General features: G+C 37.5%; 1 protein-coding gene and 1 long non-coding RNA gene across 2 annotated transcripts; both read left to right on the top strand.

Annotated features, from left to right (window-relative positions):
- The first annotated feature begins 3,018 nt into the window (after positions 1-3,018).
- Positions 3,019-4,895, top strand: LOC110885638 (uncharacterized protein At4g06744). The gene has a single exon (XM_022133338.2). The coding sequence runs from the start codon at positions 3,106-3,108 to the stop codon at positions 4,669-4,671; it is 1,566 nt and encodes a 521-aa protein (XP_021989030.1). The 5' UTR covers positions 3,019-3,105; the 3' UTR covers positions 4,672-4,895.
- Positions 4,896-17,031: 12,136 nt separating this feature from the next.
- Positions 17,032-19,608, top strand: LOC110885637. Its single transcript, XR_002562342.2, has 6 exons — positions 17,032-17,662; positions 17,752-17,861; positions 18,170-18,282; positions 18,611-18,848; positions 19,169-19,244; positions 19,316-19,608. It is a non-coding gene; the product is annotated as an uncharacterized LOC110885637 (long non-coding RNA).
- Positions 19,609-22,446: the final 2,838 nt, after the last annotated feature.

Below are 22,446 nucleotides of genomic sequence, written 5' to 3' on the forward strand. Positions count from 1 at the left end.
TCCAAAATAAATGCAATATTTTGTTTTTGCATGTTGACAAATATAATGCCGCTTTTCATTCTTGCTATGTTTCAATCAAGATTACCATTTGCCTATCGACAATTATTACAAAGTAGTGGTAAAACTGATATTTTAATTTCTATATAAAGTGCTATTTTGATATTTGAGACTACGAGTAATTTTCATACCCTTTTATTTAATTCCTTTTCAGCAAATTAAGATCGAAGTCGTGCACCTATAACTAACCGAACAGATTCTGAATCACCACGAAGCGCGGGAACATATACTAGTACAATTCAAACAACACATGTGTAGGGAAAAACAAATCAACCTTATAAATTAAAGCTGAAGCGAAGACACTAAGAAAAAAAAAACATGAAACACGTCAAAGACAATACTAAAATAGAGATTAAACACGTAAAGATAAATTAAAGTTAATTTTTAATCCAAGATATTTTTGCATAAAGATTAAGTAGATCTAGCATGTAAAGTAATTTACCATTAGTATATGTAAATAATTTTTACATATATGTAATGTATGGGTGTTAAACACGTTTACTATACGACATGAGATTTTACGGTTGATACGAACACAACTCGCCTGACTTAAAATTATTATTTTTGTATTATATTATATTATATTATATACCATACAAACGAGAAAGTCAGTGGCTGGTGGTACACACATTAATTGTTACTTCTCAAAGTGTCAGATCAAGTTTTCTTTTTAAGTTGAGTAAATTTCTGTTTTCGTCCCTGAGCTTTATCCATTTTAACTAGTTTAGTCCAGAAATCTAATTTATAACAAAATCATCCTTAAGGTTTGCATTTCTTAACACTTTTCATCCCTAATAATTAAATGAAAAAGCAACCCTTAGGGATGAAAAACGTTAAGAAATGCAAACTTTAGGGCTGGATTTGTTATAAATTAGATTTTTGGGTTAAACTAGTTAAAATTGACAAATCTCAGGGACGAAAATAGAAATTTACTCTTTTAAGTTTCAATTTCACTTTCTATATAATCATCTAATATACGCTTTTTAATTTAAATTTTCTATAGTACCTTTCATTTGTTAACTTCTTTAAAAAACTGAATACGCATTTGGGTTATTTTTTTTCTTGACATTCCCATATAAATTCTACTGAAAACAGAGTTATGTTCCAAAATATAGTTTTTTTTTATCATAAGCTATAGTGAATATCAGTACAGTAACAATTTGTTTTGAAACCGACCGAACATCATTGTACCTGTATTGGTACTTGCTTATATGGTTTTCATATGTCAAATTACACGTGCCGCTATCCTTTTGGATGTATCCCGACTTTAATCTTTTGGATTACATTAGACAACTTTTGTGTAATTTAATAAGTTGTACAAAATTTATACCAAATCGATACCATCCAAACAACATAAATACCGATTTTCATTTTTATTTTTCTTGGTTTGTTATGTCGGATTCAAATGCACATTGGATATATACAAAAGTCCCACCATATCGCTAAAAGGAATCTTAGTGGTTCAACTCTAAAATTATAACCAAAGAAATGGAAATAGTTGTAGTGCAAAAATACTTTTCCCAAAATCTCATCAACTTGTTAGGTAACTCCACATAAATTTCCAATATAATGATTATAAACATATTTATGATGTTGAAATCACATAATTGAGCAATGAGCAAGGTGGTGGGTTTAGGGGTTACTAAATATAATCATTGCCATAGAAAAAAATTGGTGGAAAACGAATAATTCAAGTTTTGCCTAATGGTTTCCTTTCTATTAGCTAGGGACCAAATCAAACTTTTTTTTGCAAAGATTAGGGAATATTTCTATACTTTATTTTAAAACATATTTAACAAATAAAATTAAAATATACATTTCTGATTTTGGTTATTCTTTATATCCTTAAGGGGACTCGGGGCACCCCCGTTTTCTTCCGTGATGATTTTCTACCACGGCGTTATACACCGCCGCCTCTCAATGAATAACGCGTTATTTTGAAAACGCGTTAAACGTATAACGCGTTGAACTTGATCAATGAATATGTATTAACTTGTACATTGGGTATTAATACTTGTACATTGGAATATCATCACTAGTGATACCACCCCCCCTACATTTCTATCACTAGTGATAGAATATTGGTTATACACATGGCATGACTTGATTGGATAGTGGGAGTGATAGATTCTATCACTAGTGAACCACCCCTAGTCCCCTAAGTATGCGAAATTATGTAAATAGTCTTGAAAAAACAAACAAACGTGGTGGTGGCGAAGATCATTTTCCAGACGAGGGATTGGCATTGGTGGGGCGGTTGTAATGATTCTGACTAACTAGCATCGGAAAAAGTACCACCACAACAGTGTAGTCCTTGATCAATTCGTTTGCCTAAGTAGTGGGCTTTCTTCATCAGACATGGTTTTTTATGAAGATGACGAGAAGAATGATGGGAGGAAGGAGTGTTGATTTTTAGGAGATTATTGTGTTACATTGCCATACATAGTGGATAAAGATGTTAGTCTACAACATAATATTAACTAAACAAACCACTTCAAAATAAAGATACAATCAAGGGAAAATCATTAAAATAGCCATGTTAACTAGAAAATTATCAGCCAATGCGGTGGTGGTGGAGTGGTAAGGGAGAGACTTGGTGTTCTAAATGACCCAAGTTCGATTCATGCCCTCCCCATGATTTTCTGCGGCACCTGGTATTCTAGGTGGAGATCGCTAGTTCGATCCATGAACTGAGCAGCTTTTACCTCACCGCACTGTCGTGCCTTCGGGCGAGTGTTCATGGGCTTCGGCCCTAGGTGAGGGTTTTCACCGGTTTGGAGACGAGTGAATCCCGATATAGTGAATTTTGCCAGTAACTCATTTGAAAGATTCGTGGAGCGTTAAAAAAGAAACTAGAAAATTATCAAATACTCATATAAAGGATATGATGGTGAGAGTCAAAATACCATAATTTAAACAAGAAAGTTATCTTGGTTTTTGAAAATATAGAAGACCTTACATTCTGAAAAGTCATTGCTAATTATTATTACACTTCTTAATTTCTAACAATTCCTTGTCTTTTGCTCGTCCATTGTCTTGGACAGAGAGATGGGCGGCCTCAGTACATTTTTCATCTTCTTCTTCATCATTCATTTCTTCACCAGCAATGGGAAACAAGTTACTCATAGAGAAACACTCAAGATAGTCATTGGTGGTGGTGTTGGAGGTGATGGTGGTGGTGTTGGAGGTGATGGTGGTGGTTTTGGAGGTGGTGGAGGTGAAGGTGGAGGTGGTGGTGGTGGAAGTGGTGGTGAAAGTGGTGGTGGTGCATTACCATCCCCACCACCAGAAGATGAAAATTGCCCGCCTCCCCCTCCACCTCCTTGCCCACCTCCTCCTCCACCATCGTGCCCGGAACCCATGCCACCACCACCACCACCACCATCACCACCTCCTCCATCGTGCCCGCCACCACCGTCACCACCTCCTCCATCGTGCTCACCACCACCTCCATCACCGCCGCCCAGACTAGTTTTCGAAAGCAAGCGACTGGAGATAGTCTACAACGTAATTCAAAATTTTAAAAAGAAAGTGACCTATGATCCCCAAGGGATTACAGATACATGGATCGGTGGAGATATTTGCAATTATAAAGGGTTCGTATGCGACATAGTCCCGCGTTACAATCAAAAAGCCCTCGCAGGCATCAAGTTTAACAACTTTAATTTCAACGGCCCAAACCTAACCCTCGATGATTTCATCATCGGCTTTCCGGACCTCGTTTTCTTCCATGCAAACTCCAACAACTTCACCGGCACCATACCCTCCAAAATAAAAGACCTACGCTACTTCTACGAGCTCGACCTCAGTAACAACAATTTCTCTGGCAGATTCCCCTACGAAGTCCTCCGAGCCACCAAGTTACTCTTCCTTGACCTCAGGTTCAACACGTTCGCCGGCACAGTTCCTCCACAAGTTTTCGGTCTCAACCTCGATTTGCTCTTCATTAACAACAATAATTTTATCCAAACCCTCCCCTACAATCTTGGTGAAACGACAGCGCTTTACTTAACCCTAGCTAACAACAAATTTGTGGGTGGAATTCCTCCGAGCATCGGTCTAGCTTCTGATACTCTACTCGAGGTTCTTTTCTTAAACAACCAGTTAACCGGTTGTTTACCATACCAGATCGGATATTTGAAGAAAGCCACTGTGTTCGACGTCGGATTTAATATGTTGCATGGCCCGATCCCGCACTCGTTTCAGTGTTTAAAGAAAATGGAGCTTCTGAACTTGGCACATAATAACTTCTCCGGTGTGGTGCCGGAGGCGGTGTGCTGCCTGCCGGAGCTGTCGAATTTCACGCTTTCGTATAATTATTTCACTCAGGTTGGTCCAGAGTGTCGGAAGTTGATCGATAGGGGGATACTAGACGTGACGCAGAACTGCATTTTGGATCTTCATAACCAGAGAACAGCAGACGAATGTGCTGAATTCTTCTCGAGAAGTCATTCTATATGTCCAAACCAAAGATTTCTCACAACTCATGTACCTTGCAAAGAAAGGCCGTGGGGTGCTCAGGTTAAGTCGTCGAATATTCAATGGAGCGTGCCACCACCGGCACCAGTGCAGACTCCACGACGGGGAAGTTATGGAGCTCTTTCGCCGCATTAACTCATATTGTGCGGCGTGTATAACGGCCTTGTTTTTTTTTTTTGTTATAATTTTTTTTTTTTTTTTTGTGTTTTCTAAGTAGGTGAAAATAATGGGCTTTGTTCTTCATATAGTCCTTGTGGTTTCTTTCGAAAGTGTGTACAAAATAAACATTTTGTATAGCTTTTGAAAAAATATATACATGTAATTGTGTATAGCAAAGTGGGGTGAACCTTTTCGTGCTATGAGATGCCTGCCTTTACATACAATTACATTCTGTGATGGATGATTAAAGCAAAAACGATAACATTATAGAAGAAAGTTAACATTTTACTAATTCTATTATTACAGTTAGTTGGTTTAACATATTAAACAAAAATTACATAAATAATAGGCTTGTTTTGGGGTTACATGAGCTCGATAGTGAAATTCGGAATCCTATTCGTTTATTACAAAAATCTTTTATAGGTCCATGTTTAAGGTCATTTGAGATGGCTCGATCCAATATTGTACGTAGCGGCCCACCTACTGGCTCATATTATTTATCCTAGAGAGAGAAGGGTAGAGAAAGAGTGACCAGGCCGGCACTTAGTCTTGTTTTCGTGAACTTTGATTTGTTTTTGGTTGTAGCGTGATGGGTTTCTTACTTAGAAGTTTAAGGAAAAGAAAACAGAAAGGATGAACAAAGTCATTGGGTTTGTTACTTTGAAGTTTAAGGAAAAGCTTTAAAATGTACAACGTTCGATTGGGGTTTTGATGAACCAGCTACCCAGGAGAAAAGGAAAGTCAAATCTGGTTAATTTCCCATTTGACATTCGGGTGAATTGTTATATGAAATCCGTTGGTGAGTAGAGTTGGGCCAACACAAAACTGATGTATAAAACTTGGGCGAGTGATTATTAGATCTTCATAAGGAAAATCTATAATAATAAAGGTATTAGACTATAAACTTAACTAGTTGATTTTCCGCCCCGCGTTGCGGCGGGGACCCAATGACTGCAAAACGTGTGTCAGCAACGACAAACGGATACCGAATATCAAAACATAAAAAAAGCAAAATAAGTTATTGTGTATATAAAAACTCATTCAAACGAAATACAGTTTACCTACTATGTGTATGAAAAGTAATCTAAACGGTGCAATTAGTTGCATTGCTACGTTGCTACATGATTTGATGAGCTCCGTACCAACCGGTACCGAATATACCTGGTACGGTATGGTTAGGTACCGGTCGGTACCGGTATGGAACCGGTATTTGTGGGTAAAAACCAGTGAATACCGGTGCCGAACCGGTGCCGAAAATACACCCGGTTTGGTAAATCTGGCACCGATACCGGTACCCGATACCATTTGCTCATCACTTAGTGATGTTACTATTCATTCAATTCTAGTTTTAATATAAAAATAAATACCGTTACCGAAATCCCTAAAAGTGGGTACCGGTACCGAATATACCTGGTACGGTACGGTTCGGTACCGGTCGGTACTGGTATGGAACCGGTATTTGAGGGTAAAAACCGGTGAATACCGGTGTCGAACCGGTATCGAAAATACACCCGGTTTGGTAAATCTGGCACCGGTACCGGTACCCGTAATATAAAAATAAATACCGTTACCGAAATCTCCAAAAGTGGGTATCGGTACCGAATATACCTGGTACGGTACGGTTCGGTACCGGTTGGTACTGATATGGAACCGGTATTTGAGGGTAACAACCGATGAATACCGGTGCTGAACCAGTACCGAAAATACACTCGGTTTGATAAATCTGGCACCGGTACCGGTACCCGATAATTTGGTATTGTTCATTCAATTCAAATTTTAATATATATTCTTCATTCAATTCAAATTTTAATTTATAGATAATTATGTGTATTGTGTATCATTAGGATAATTAAACTTATGTTTATATGTATATTTAACAATAATTAGCGGAAGGTTATGTTGGTTCAGTGGCACCGTTTCAAATGGCGGTTGTTCCCTCCAAAACTAACCACCGCATAACCATCTTCACTTATGTATATAATGACTGTTGCCGGAAACATTTACCGGCACCAAGACATTCTGAATTTCATTCGAATTGTCCATCTTATTCTTTCATTTCTGCACATACTTGTTATTGTGAATCATGAACATCAAACCAAATACTCTTCCTAATTCCGCTGCAAACCCGAATGAATCCCTACAAAGTGGTATCAGAGCCACGGTTGAACAAGATGATGCTCTCTATCCGACATCATCAGTGATGACCTGCAAACATTGTTCAGATGAAAAGAAAGAACGACGGCAGACTAATCCAATTCACAAGCAATGTTATTATTGTAACGAATCCGGGCACCAAATTATTTCATGTAAGACGAAGGAGAATGATGAAGCAACCCAATTAATTCGTCAAGCCATCAATACCGGAATACAACAACAAGATGCCGATGAAGATTATAGAATGGAATTCATAGTCACCGGAACAGAAGGAGGCCCGTGGTCCGAAATCTGGTATGTTAGCACTAATTTTAAACATCATTACACGGGAAATTTAGATGTTTTTAAACGAATTAAAAACATGTTCGGAGTAGAAACCAAAACCGGTGAAAACAATTTCTTATTCATAAGAGGGATTGGGGCGGTTGATGTTATGTCTGGAAATGGTAAGTTTCGAATTCAGAGCATGCTCTACACCCCTGAATTGGATTGGAATATTCTAAGTCTAGATCAATTAGTAATACAAGGCTTTACAGTCAAGATTATTGGAGAAAAATGCAGAATTTTTCCCACATTTAGTATTCCTGTGTTGAATAAAAGAAACGAAATTTCCGGATTAACGAAAGAAGACGAGATCGGTATGAAAGAAAGACAATCAATAATCAACTGTGATTCGGAACATTATGAATACAAAACAGATTATTTGAACACCTACTTAGAAAATATGAATTTGTCTTTTAATGAACCCGATTGGAACATCATGATCCTTCAAGCAATGAAGTTTAATGAATTTCAAGATTGCAATGCATTGCTTGATATGTCAGATGATGTTGATTATGTTCGAAAATACAAGTTCAATCTGGAAATCAAATTTGATGAAATGGTAGACTGGTTTATAAAGAAAAAGTTAGAAATCTCAACCAGACCAATAAGCGAAAGATCAATCTGCTTGAATTATATATGGTAGTGAAGAGAGAAGGTGGGCACAAGAATGTTACTTCAAATAATTTATGGGTTGTTGTTGCAAAGGATATGGGGCTCGATTATCAGGATGGTGAATTAATGAGGTTAATGTATGCGATGTACCTTGATGTTCTTGTTTATTATTATAAGTTCAAATCGACATAACAGAATGCGTTTGAGAAAGAGACGGTGAAGAACGAAGAAGTTACAAGACAAAGCCGGAGTCAAGATGATAAACGAGAAAATGTTGCAGGTCGAATGGAGAGAAACTCAAGTGGTGGCTGCATTACAGAACAGGCTGGAGAACACTACACATTATTTGCAGGTAATGACTGGCTTAGGATGAAAAAGCTGTAGAAAAGAAGAAGGTTTGATTTCAAGCAAGTAGAAAAAGCGGTGGATGAAGCAAACCGGAGTGTCCTAATGCATTCTCGAAAGTATAATCAAGTTTAGGGGAGTGTATTAGACTATAAACTTAATTATATATGTATTATGTATCATTAGGATAATTAAACTTATGTTTATATGTATATGTAAAAATAATTAGCGGAAGGTTATGTTGGTTCTGTGACACCGTTTCAAATGGTGGTTGTTCCCTCCAAAACTAACCACCGCATAACCATCTTCACTTATGTATATAATGACTCTTGCCGGAAACATTTACCGGCACCAAGTCATTATGAATTTCATTAGAATTGTCCATCATACTCTTTCATTTCTGCACATATTTGTTATTGTGAATCATGAACATCAAACCAAATACTCCTAATTCCGCTGCAAACCCGAATGAATCCCTACAAAAGGCACTAAGGGGCTTAATGGTAGCCTCTTAATGATTCCCTTTTACTTTTAATGTCAGATTTGTTTTTAGCCTAACGAATCTTGATCACAGTATGTCTTCCCCCTTATCTTGATCTAGTCGACTGTTTTGTGTTTATTTATATGATTACGGATGCATTTTCTTAAATTGGATTTGAATTACGTGATGTGTCTGGATACAAAATATTTTAAGTTACTAGTTGTTGTGCATGCTGAATTGTTCATTTGTTATTGTTTTAGCATAATGAATCTTGATCATAGTATGTTTGTGCCCTTTTGGGACTTTCGTGGCTGTATATAGGTTAGTAGGATGAAGTTGTGAAGCTTCATGATTGCTCACAACCACTTCTTCCACCATTAACTCGTAATGGTCTAGTTTGTCAAGCGCCACGATATTCTTTTGTCTATTATAACTCAATTAATTAATAAAAATTAAAATAGTTGGTACATGGTTATTACTCGCAAAACCTCCTACCACGGAAATGTAGGCCCTTTAGCTATACAAATTTGGTTGTTCTTGCTTTGATCGAGTCAATGCGAACCAAGCCGAGCTGGCTTGGTTTTAAATCGAGTCGAGCTTACGCTTAAATATTCAGCTTGTTTTTTATTTCAAGCTCGAGCAAAGGCAACTCGTTTTAGGTTCAAGCGGAGCTCGGGCTTGCTCTGGCTCTGCTCGGCTCGTTAACAGTCTTATTAGGGTTCAACTCTTTTTACAATTTGAAAATTTCTTTGAAAATCCTAAACAACTGCAAGCTTTTTATATGACTATAATTGTCTCAGAACCCGTTATTAATTTTGCATATGTTAATTGGCTATTATTCTTTGGGCTTTGTAAGTAAGAAACGTAAGATGGGTATGCAATAGGAATCAAAGTGGAATGGAGCACAAAGCATCAAAATTAGTGAAGATCTTGTGGCTGCTACTAAGCTTCGGCTGCATTTTCTTGCTATGAAGAGCAGACCTTGCAATGGGCCATCTACAGGTAAATCATAGAGTAAGATTTTGTTTGTAAACGCATGTTTAATTAATCTTGTTCTTGCGTTTGTTTCATGTAAGATACAAATCTCATTGTGAACAATTTTGTAGAAGAATTCTTGAAGAATTATACTGCATCCTCTATTGAAGAAATCCCAAGAAACGGAACAGGAGAAATATGGAACACCATGTATCCCGACGAACTCTATGATATCAACTCACACTTTTTGGATTATTTTAAACTATTTTTGGTTGGAAACTTTTATATGATTTATATATTTTATTAATTAAAAATATTTTCTTATGATGTTTAATTGTATAATTTGGATTTTTAGTAAATTTTTAATTGAATAATTTGGATTTTTTATAATGTTTTCTATCTTCTTTTATAAATTTTTATCATTTAGTGCAGTATTCAGAGCTCTCTGACTAAACAGATACATTTCATTTAACACAAAATAGTTTAGAGGGGTAAAAAAGTCGTTTTACATAGTCATTCAGATGTCTAACCAAACCACACTTATTGGTTCAACACTTAGGTCGTATGTAGTGGGGCGCAAAGGAGGGGTTTTTTGGGCTATAGCGCCCCATAGCGCCAGCCACACCATGACAGGCAGCGCGTGATGGATTTGCAAACCTTCCCCCCCCATTCACACACATATATATACATACATATGTATGTATAATTGAAGGGGTTATTAATTAATTGAGTAATGATGAGGTAGGGGCTTTATGACTACGGGCTCTAGTGATATAACGCCCCATAAAGCCCCTGTGTGATGTGGCACGACACGTGTCGCATAACGCCCACAAAGGTGTTTTATGACAGCACATGGCCTTAGTGGTTGTTTGTTTACCTCTTAATGAGTCTTTTAATGGTTCAGACCTCTTACTTCTTACTGGTTCAACACTTAATGGTTCAGACTGTTTGTTTCGCAAGCAGATGTCTGAATAGTTCAGACATTTGCCTCTGAATGGTTAAGTATTATACGAAGTCTGAACGGTTAAGACCTCTAATCTGAATTGGTTAGACATTTGCCTATGAATGGTTAAGCATTATACTGGCTCTTAATGGTTCACACCTTTTATTGGTTCAGAATTTAATGGTTCAGACATCTTACTGGTTCAGCACTTAACCATTCAGATGTTGCCACACAGTCCCTACTGGCTCAAAGTCTCTTACCTATTCAGATCTCTTACTGATTCATCACTTGCTAGCTCAGAGGTAGCCAAACAGCCCCAAAATTTAAATATCAAATTACATGTGAATTGGTCAAACTTATGTTGCATCTTAATAGAATAAATTTAACAACTATAATATTGTATTTATATTGTTTATTTTATTCAAATCAAGAGAATTATTATTTATCGAAAATGTGACAACCTGAACCTCAAGGTTAGTGTCTTTCGGTCTTGTGATTCTGATTTCTCTCATTATTTTTCTTTCCCGTTCTTGCTTTAGTAAATTTGTTATACACTCGTAACTTTCGTAACTTTGATAAACGTGTTAAGGTAAAACGCAGTTGAGTAAGTGTTTGTGTAGTGGGCCAATCCTTGTGTCAAATGTATGATTGGACCGTACCCTTGTGTTCCTAGTGAATGGGTCGTTTTATGTGGGCCGCACCTATCACAACTACCATTGGGTCACCACCAATTTTAACTAACTCGGCCCAATCCCCTTAAACTATCTCCTTATGCTTGCTACCTATCGGCCCAATCCGCCACTCCTAGACAACCCGGCCCAATCCAATCCCCTCCTTTCCTTAATATGTACGTGAGTTTATGTGTTTTAATTCACAATTGGTTGCAAACCCTACATCCCTCTAGAAGCACGACGACAGTAAACCCCCATCGAAGCTACTTGCGAGGCACCATCTCTCGTGTCCATAGTTTGTGAATATTCCTCTGAGAGAGGAATTAAGGAAACTGACGACTTGCCATAGTTTGCGAATATTCCTCTGAGAGAGGTGGCTTTTAGGCACGAGGTGCCAACTTCTGTTACCTCCAATTTTGGAACTATACCTGATTTATGACAGGCGATACACAACACCCTTGGCTCACGTATAGACATGAGCATTGCTTCTCACCGGTGGACAAATGATCAGAACAAACAAACCATCCTGGCACTCGAAGACATGCTGCGAGCGGTTACCATTCTAGTAATCAGACAGCTCTGTTTGATGCATTGTATGAACTGTAACGTTAATCTCCTTGTTGGATTAAGGTGGGTGACAACCAAATCACAGGTCCAGGACTTGTACTCGAAACCCTTGGGAAGATTGCTTGGATCGGAAATCGTTTGGCGGCAACGAGTGACCGTCAGGGAAGTTGATTAGCTTAGGAAACACTGAGAGTTCGCTGTAGGCGATCGTATCATATTGAAAATCTCACCCTGGGAGGGTGTGGTACGCTTGGGAAGCGCGGCACGCTTAATTTACATTACGTTGAGTCATTCGAAATTCTAGAAAGAATCGGTCACGTGGCCTACAAACTCGAGTTACCCGACGAGTTGGGTAACATGCACATTATCGGTTATGTCTCAAATCTAAAGCAGTGTCCGATGAAACATTTGTGATACCTTTGTTAGACAAATTGCAGGGGTCAATGAGTCTATCAAAGACATGGGCTAGGGAGTCAAGGTTCGTTAGCATAGTCGAATCCCAATTGTGAGAGTTCGTTGGAACTCAAGACGTGGACCGGATTTCACGTAGGAACGCGAAGATCAGATGAAGTTCAAGTATCCTCAACTTTTCCTGATGACCAATCTAATTCTGGTACAACTGGTGAATTTCGGGACGAAATTCCATTTCAAGTTGGGGATGATGTGGCACCTGAGGAAAATCTGCAGCATTCTTGATCTATCACTTCGTTTCTCTGTGTTTGCTTGTCAAATTTCGGGACAAAATTTCTTTCAAGTTGGGGATGATGTGACAACCCGAACCTCAAGGATAGTGTCTTTCGGTGCTGTGATTCTGATTTCTCTCATTATTTTTCTTTCCCGTTCTTGCTTTTGTAAATTTGTTATACACTCGTAACTTTCGTAACTTTGATAAACGTGTGATAAACGTGTTAAGGTAAAACGCAGTTGAGTAAGTGTTTGTGTAGTCGGCCAATCCTTGTGTCAAATGTATGATTGGACCGTACCCTTGTGTTCCTAGTGAATGGGTCGTTTTATGTGAGTCGCACCTATCACAACTACCATTGGGCCGCCACCATATTTTAACTAACTCGGCCCAATCCCCTTAAACTATCTCCTTATGCTTGCTACCTATCGGCCCAATCCGCCACTCCTAGACAACCTGGCCCAATCCAATCCCCTCATTTCCTTAATATGTACGTGAGTTTATGTGTTTTAATTCACAATTGGTTGCAAACCGTACATCCCTCTAGATGCACGACGGTAGTAAACCCCCATCGAAGCTACTTGCGAAGCACCATCTCTCGTGTCCGTCTCTCATGTCCCTACTTTTGATCGGTACGTGAGTTAATACATTGGTGATTTCATGTCATGCGTAGGCATACTATCAAATGTACATGTTGTGAATGATTGAAGCATGAATTTAGGATAATGTTTATGTTAAAGATGATTTTACGATGATGAATGGGTTCGGGTAGTGTGATGTTTGCAAATATGAATTCATATTAAACAACTTACTGAAAGGATTGTGTATTTATGTTTAGAAGTTGTTTTGATGATCTATTAGTGACTTCGATTTGCATGATGATGAATAATAGTGGAATGATTATGTTCGACTGAAACTGAATATGGATTAACATGATAACTGCCATCGATGAATACTTGAAATTATGGAATAGAAACTGATTAAATGATAACCTTGAATGAAAATGGCGGCCCATGTGTTTGACCTAATCAAACAATAATGTTTAGTTTGCATGTGAAGCAATAGCAAAGGTTGTCGGCCATTTACTTGAGTGGCCCAATCAAATAAAAGGTCCAATCACAATTAAAGGGATTATGTGTATTAGATTATATCATGTGTATTAAATGATGAGGTGATAATTATGATAAATTGGTGAAAATGACATGAAACCGAGTACAAATATTCATGTGAATATACAAGGGTTGTTATGATTTAGAGATTAGTATAAAGAAGTCAATGTGGGGTTTGGATAAATCTGTTATTCGATTTGGTTGGAATATGAATTATGAAGAAACTATAGTTATGTTATTTGGTTTAAATATGAAGCATGAAGCAATTAATAGATTCTGTAAGTATGGTTGTGACCTAGATTTCCTACAATGATAAATATTAGTAATGGTTAATCGTAATTGGGGTTACTTATTTATGTGAAAAGTTCTTTTAGTTATTACTACTTAATCATGAATCAAAGGAATGAAAGTTGGGCCACACATAATTGTTAATCACCTACACTTAGATCGGCCTACTAGTGTTGGGCCGCACACACACTGAATCAAACGAAAAACTGAACTACGCATGCATACCTGGGCCGCACACAAGGGGGATCACTCACACACTCCCTGATTTGGGCCGGTAAGGTTGGGCCAGACAACTGTTATGGGAATGGAGTGAACATGAATTAGTAAATGAACTTGGGTATATGCTGAATGATTAATATGTATTGTTGACTGAAGTACAATGCACACAAAATGTTGATTATGTGTGAAGTACAATGCACACAAAATGTTGATTATGTGAGTTATAGACACGTGAAACTGATTACCATTGATAAACATGCATGAAATATCTAGTGTATGTGCATTCGAAACTGATTGTTACCGGTACCCATGTTAGGGCGTGTTTGAGCAACTATTAAACAAGTAATTAATCTTACCGAGCAAACCAAAGGTGAGTTCACTGCTCTTTTCCAAGCAAGCATCCCAGGGAGCGATATCGGGTAACGTTCCGGGGAGGAATGTCAGGTTATTGGGATGTTTGTTATTACACTCATTTCTATCATATAAGACCCCTTACATCTACCGATTAGTTGCCGGGGAGGCAACGAGGTTATTAGTTGATAGCGCTATTAGGTTTGGCACCCTCACCCCGTACCGGAGAGGATAGGTGTGAACTAATGACCCAGTCATGCCCAGTGCTTTGATAGGAGCACTGCGGAACGGGCAAAACATAAATCAGGAGCCGTCTTGTATCCGAGGTATTATTAAGATTGTAATCAATGAACGGAATTAAATACTCGGTAACTAACGTTTTCGTAAAACTATGAATTCACCAGCGTTGTCTGATACACGTGTGTGCATGCTCGCAGGTTATAGGTATGTGTGGATGTGGAACTTGCTGTTTGGGATGCTGGAGTGGTCATGGGTCGAGATACTTGGAATCACGAGACGAGTCTAATGGTTATCATACATATGGTTTATGAAACACTTAATTAATGATTTATGCTTCCGCTGAGTACGATGATTTGTATTTACTATTTTTGTAACACTTTTTAAGTTAATAAATGAAAGTTTTATTTAAAATCTTGTATGAGTTCAATGTGATTGGTGGCGAGATCCTGGTACGTCACACGCCTCGCGGGGGTTTCCGCTTGAGGTATTTTTGAGGGTGTGACAAAAGAGGTGCTTAAGCGTGTGATTATCAGTTAAATATATAGAGTTAAGTGTCATTTACGTTCGTATGGTTTCTCAACTTACGTCATTTCAGGTGAAATTTCAAAATTGTACAATTTCCCTCCCCAACGTTTATGAAACGTACCATTTCATTCCCAAAAATTAGCCCAGTTAAAAATTTCTGTATAAACCAATAACAATTACCAAATTACCTAAATTCCCATTGATGAGGCGACGTCCGCGTCACCGGACCGAACACAACATAAAATAGCACGAAAACCACACTTCGACTCTATAAGGACGTCCAGCCAAAAGGATCTTCTGTAACTAACTCGGGGCCCACATTTATAACAGCTTGATAGCGACTAGTTCGACAATAACTTCCTGAACCATGTCAGCATTCCCACAAGTATAAATACTTTACTTAAAACTCTAAAAGGGGGTAATATGTACTTTCTCTCTCTAAACTCTCAAACTCTCTCCGATTTCTCCTTAACACTTCCCATTCTTATTCTCACGCCCGAGCTTGGTCACAGAGAGGCTCGCCTCCCTGTGACGAGGCTAACAGTGTGCTTTACTTTGTGTGATCTTATACAGGTTGCAGATAACCATCACGAGACTCATCTTCTACCCAGCCCGAGCCGTAAGTTCTTGAGTCATCAGTGGCGCCATCCTCTCAAATTCACTGATATATTCTTCCAATCAACTTCTTTACATTAAGGCATCATCTTTTCCATCTTTCGATGATCTCATGGTAGGGAGCACCACTTCTACGGCAGTATTCTCCCAAGTTTCACTGGGATATACTATCTCTCATGACATACAAACTACACCACCTACTATTAGTTTGGTAGTCTCCGCCACAGTCACTGCTCCTATTTCCTCAGCTATGTCTAAGTTTAATGATCCTTTTCTACAACGAAATGCAGATCTCTACGACAGCTCAAGTAGCAGCAGCGTGATAAAATGCTGCAGGGCTTGCGTGCAAACTTATTTGGAGACTCTCATTCTGGATCTAGCTCAATCTCCATGGGGACTTTCTCCTCCGGACCCTTGGTAAGTTCCATTATCACTACCTCCACTCCGTAACATATCTCACAGGGTCTCACTCCCTCATATGTTAATCACAATAATGGCCTAAATGGCTTATTTCGCCAGGGATCCTTGGATTTGATGCTCGAGACGAAGAGTTGATCGTACCATATCAGCCAACCTCCCTGTGCTCTCAGTCAAAATTCACACTGAGGATTGCAAATGCCCCGCTTCCTTCAAAATTGAAAATGCCAGCTTCGTTAAAATATTATGACGGAACGTCTGACCTGGATGATCACATGTTCTCTTTCGTTGGAGCTGCTAAATCGAACTATGGCCTATGCTAGTTTGGTGCCATATGGTTGCACAAACACCCACCGGTTCAGCCAGAATTTGGTTCGATGGCTTGCCGGAAAGGTCGATCAGTAAATTTCCAATTAATATAATCGTTCGTTTATGTATCCGTATTCGTTTATGTGGTTTTCAACCGTCACAAAACACGTGTCTCTATCCTTTTGGTGGTGTTACAACTTTAATCTTTGAGTTACATAAAAATACTTTTTTTTTAATTCAACAAGTTGCACATTAATTATATCAAACCAGTACCGTTCCAACAATATCAAAAATGATATTCATTTGTAGTTTTCTTGGTTTAATACGTCAGTTGTATCTATATCTATATACTATATATAAGCATTTCTCATGTCTAAAATTGTAATTTCCCTTGCAATTTGTAAGATGGCATATGAAAGGCCAAGTTAAAATGCTTATTTTTTAACTATTTTCTTCCATTTCTACCCCTACTCTCTTCATAACTCAACAACTCAATAGATGCCTACATCTCGACTCTTCTCCCACATTGAAAAAAACTCTGCTCATTCGCCACTACCATAATTGAAAGCAATGAATGCCATCAATGCTCATCCCGCAAAATCCTTTTCATCCCTGCCCTTGAAGAAACCTAATGGCTGCCCAACTAAAGGCACGCCACTTCATCTTCCCTACCAGTTAAATCCTTTCCATCTCATGGCAGAGGGACAATCGTGACCCCTCTCATTCTCTTCCAGTACACACGCTTCCACATCTTAAGAGAACACTATATTTTCATAAATTCCCCTAATCTCTAAATTAGGGTTTTCTGGTTCCCAAATCATCACCAACAATCATCCCAAAAATTTTGATTATCGTGTCATTATCAAATACAATAGTTCTAAGAAGTTCAGATGGAGAATCATCCGATACTCTTCTCTGGCTTCATCTTCTCTTCTCTGTGATTCTGGGCTCCTGCTGCTGATATAAATGGTTTTTAAGGAAACTTGTTTCTTTAATCCGGCTGAGTGTAGCGAATCTTCCATAAGAATAAAACGGAGAGAAATCTGATGAGCAGTTTGTTTGGTGGTCGACTGGTCCAAATCCATTCGCTCTCTCGATTCTCTTCTCTCTCAATCGTGCGTTATTCGGGATATCTATCTGGTGAGCACTTTGTTTGCCGATTTTTATTTTAACTTGTTTATCGTAATTGATGTTGATGTTGATTGTTGTTTTTTGTTTGTTGTTTGCAGGAATCAATCATATTGCTATAGTCAATTGGAGCTTTATAAGCATGTGATTAAGGAATGCGAAAAGGCGCTTCAAATTGATTCTACTCTCCTTCAACCTTATACCCTAAAAGGTTTTTTGTTCTTATTTTGTTTTAAGTTGTTGATTGAATGATTGACTACCTCTGTTAATTAACATGGGCAATTAGATGTTTGTATTCTTATTTGTTTTTACTGTGATTAGTGTCCTCGATTTCAAAAAGTATTGTTCCAGAACTACATGCATTCACAACATTAAAAATTGACATCTGAACTAATATGATTAATTGTTTTTTGCTAATTTATTTAATCAAGTTTTTAGGGTTTGTTGAAAGATTTCATATTTGTTACAAGTTTATTTTGCTTTGTATGAATTTGTGTTAATCTGTCCCCAAATATGCAGTGACGTTGTCAAAAAAAAGAAATAGAGCATAAAGAGAGCATAGTGACCAGCTTTGAGAACATGAGGAATCTCAAGTTTAAGCAGCTTAGAGAGCAACTCAAATCCACTAGCAGGTGCTTAATAATGTTTCATTTTATTAAATTTATTGGATAATATTGAATTAGTGGTGGCATTGGGTTTGTGGGCTGAATTGATGCGATTGTGTCAAAGATATCAACCCGTATAACTAGAATACAGTTATGGGTGTTGCTCTGCATAAAAGAAGTGATGTTATTGGATCTTGGTTTTGGGTTCGTTTTCAAACCTATGTCTGCCAAGAGCTGATTACATCATTTGTGGATGCAGGGCAGGCAAAATGACCATTCTGCCCCTCACTGGTTGATCAACTGGTTTGTGTATGATTATAAAAGGAAAGTATGGTATACTGGGTTTTTGTTGCAGATATATGTTGCTGGGTACCGGCTCACTTTAGTCCATTGCTGGTTTGGTAAAAAGATTTGGTATTTGGTCCAGAATCTGCATGTTACAGGAGTCACAACCTGCATTCAGAGGGGTTCTTGGTACGGGTTATACCTATTCGGAATTCTTAGTCAGTTTGCAGCTCTCCGAGTTTCCAGTGGCTGGGTGTCGAGCCTAAGTTTGGCCTATAATTGCTGGTCCTGGAACTGTTATTTGCTGGGTATGTCATCCCGGTTAGTTATAGATTGTTGCTATAATACTCTATGTCATTGCTTATGATGAGTCCGTTCACTCAATTCGGTTAGAGTAAAAAGTTAATTTCCTTATCATCCAGTTCGTTCTCCACCTTGTCTCTTATATCGCTAGAAGAAGATCTTCAAATTTTAGATAGTGAACATGATGAACAAAACCACACCCTCACAAGTCACAATCATAGATTTATCCTTTTAACAACATGATTGTGTATATGTTTTTCTTTCTAACTTTTTTTTTTTCTAATTTATTTTTGGTTATAATGATGATGATTTATATTTATGACAGAACGAAATGGCGCCTAGTTATCTCACCACGGAATGCAAAAGAGCGGTATTTGACCTTCCACAATGTTACTGCCATGGTTGGTACACATTCGAGCTCAATTGTCAGCAGCATGTTGAAGTTTTTATTTATGTTATTTTTTGGTTTTAGGTTGGATTTGGTTACCAGCAGCAGCAGCATCTGGTTCTTGGAATGAGGCCGGGTGGTGGTCGTAGGTTTGCACTAGCTGTCTGATTAGGTCAAAGCCGTGGGACTGGTTCCGTCCAAACAACTTCCATGCAGCAACAGATATGTAAATGATGTTTACTAATTATAATACCATGTTGTCTTACTATTGAATTAATTAAATATAAACTCAGTTATGATAAATTATTAATTGGGTAGTTTATTGATGACAAACAGTATGTATTTGGAGCATAATTAACTTTCTATTACAGATCTTATATTGTTAGTAGTAACAAATATTGCATCATCAACAAATTATGCTTGATAGAGTTTTAGGTAGTATTCTTGAAGAATATATATATAAATTTGCCATTAATTATCCGTTTCTTTTTATAGCAGCCTAGAGTGCATTTTCTTTTATTGTATAAATGGGTATTTGACATGTGGTTTAAGTTATCTATTGAACGGTCTGATAGTTGTCAAAAGTGGCCATGAGCGAGCTTCAGGCGGATATGCGTGTGACTTAATTTTTGAGCTAATAAAACACCCTATGTGGCAATGGCATGAGGCATTAATGCATAACACATGACTTGTTGGATCTGTGAAAGGTTTAGCGTAGAGAAAAGTGTCTCCAATTCAAAAATAAAAACCACCTGAAAGTGTCACAACTTATATATGATATTTTTTTAATCATTTTAAGGGTTGAATTATGATCCATCCCTATATTGTCGACTCCGCTGCAACGCGCGGATTCCCCACTAGTATATACCAAAGTCCCACCATATCACTAAAGAAATCTCAGTGGTTCTATAAGTTATAACAAAGAAATGGAAACAGTTGTCTTGCATAAATACTTTTCCCAAACTCTCATCAACTTGTTAGATAGCTAGCCATAAATTTCCAATTAATATAATGATTATAAATATATTTATGATGTTGAAATCACATAATTGACCCATGACTCTATGAGCAAGTTGGTGGGTTTAGGGGTTACTAGATATGATTTAAGACCACGGGTGTGGGGCGTAGGTTGGGGTGGAGATGCCAAGCAACGCTGGCTAAATTATACCGGACCAGCGTTGGATACGGCATTGCCCCGCTGGCGTGGGTTTGAAGCCTGACGTGGAGCAGGGTAAGGTGAATTGGCTAGCTTGGATTGGCTGATGAGATAGGACCGTTTGGCATAGCCGTTGGCCAACGGCTATTTAAAAAAAATCTTTTACTTATATTCTATATAAATCAAACAATTCTTACTCATTTTTACTATCCAAAAATTCAAAAACCACTACCAACTTCCAAAAAAATATATACAATGGATTCTTCAAGTTCAAGCAATTCGTATAATATATTTGTTTTGTTATCCTCATCTGACGACGGGGAGGATATATTATTATCAACAGTGACGATGGTCGTATTTTTTATGGTGATGTAATGTATTTTTTATTGTAGTTATTTAATAAATAAAAGGGTTATTAGATTTTATCACCTCTAACTATTGGCTATTGCCCGCTGTCACCCTCAACTATCACTTTGACGCCCGCCACCCCCAACTTAACACTTATTGTGTTCTGTCACCAAGTCGCTAACTGATCACTAACTTTTGATCTCGTTACTATACTTTTGGGGTGTATTAAGATCTCTAAAACCTTCTTAATATCCCTATGAGACCCCCAAAAGTATAGTAACAGGATCAAAAGTTAGTGATCAGTTAACGACTTGGTGACAGAATACACTAAGTGTTAAGTTGGGGGTGATGGACGTCAAAGTGATATTTGAGGGTGGCAGCGGCCAATAGCCAATAGTTGGGGGTGATAAAATCTAATAACCCTAAATAAAAGGTGTTTTTAAAATTACTTTATTAAATTATATAATTAATATATAAAAAAAAAAAAAAAATTGGTGCCACATGGCACCCCAACGCCGTCTGGCCACGACCCTTACACACCCCACTTTATTGGGTGTGGACAAATAGAACGCACAACTGACACGTGTCGAACAATACTCTCAACATAAGCCCACACACCGTATATTCTATACAAAGAAAGGGAAAAAGTTGTAGTCCACTATTCCCAAAATCTCATAAACTTGTTAGATAACTACAGTAGAAACTCAATAAATTAATACTCGATTATTTAATAAACTCTCTAAGATAATATTTTTTGTCGGTCCCGACTCGGGGATAGGGTGCTAAATTAATAATTCGCTAAAATTATAAGATAATACATTTTTGATAATTTACTTAGACCCCATATAAAATATAAATTAATAATTCCTTATATATAGCATATTACATGAATGATTTATGAAGGTTTCTTGAAAAATGACTCAATTGTCTTTTGTTTTTTGTTGAAATCAATTTCCCCTTGAATCTCGTCTCTAATTTTCCTTAGCATGGTAAGAACTTCTGGTGTTGTTTTCTCATAGCTCAACAAGAAATTGTTCAATGTGATTGCCGCTTTAATAGCTTCGTTTTCTCATAGTTACTATGAACCCATTCTTGCAATTGCTTTTGAGTGAGATTTGGATTATCCTTGTTGTGCTTGCATAATGCTCTTCGAATCTCGTCTGTCATTGTTGTTTTTTTTCACACCTTTAAGATGGGAAGCCATGTTGTGTGTATGATTTGTTTGTGTTAACCTATTTTGATCTTGTATTTATATAGAAAATATTTTTGATGTCCATAAAGTGATACATTGAACACAAGAAACATAATAAGGTGGGAGATTGAAGGTTTCTTTCAAATTGGGCCGTTCATTTGATATACATGCATTGTATACAATAATTAAGTGGAAGCTTGAAAGGTGTTTGTAAACTAAGTATTCTACTATAAATTAATAAAATATTAATTAATAAATTTTGATGATTATAAGTGTATTATTTTATAGAGTTTCTACTGTAGAATTAAAATTCCAATATAATGATTATAAACATATTTATGATGTTGAAATCACATAAGAACAAGGGGACCCATGAGCAAGGTGGTGGGTTTGGGGTTACTATATGTAATCATTGCCAAAGAAAAAATCTTAATAACAAAACGAATAATTAGTTTGCAAAATCCAAAAAAAGGCCGATTTGGTCTCATAAACTATAAGAAAGTACATAGCTACTAGCTA

The sequence above is a fragment of the Helianthus annuus genome, chromosome 10 (assembly GCF_002127325.2).
Source record: "Helianthus annuus cultivar XRQ/B chromosome 10, HanXRQr2.0-SUNRISE, whole genome shotgun sequence".
In the NCBI taxonomy this organism is placed as follows: Eukaryota; Viridiplantae; Streptophyta; class Magnoliopsida; order Asterales; family Asteraceae; genus Helianthus; species Helianthus annuus.

Excerpts from the sequence above, each read along its gene's own strand:
- LOC110885638 (XM_022133338.2), top strand. The coding sequence starts at position 3,106 with ATGGGCGGCCTCAGTACATTTTTCATCTTCTTCTTCATCATTCATTTC.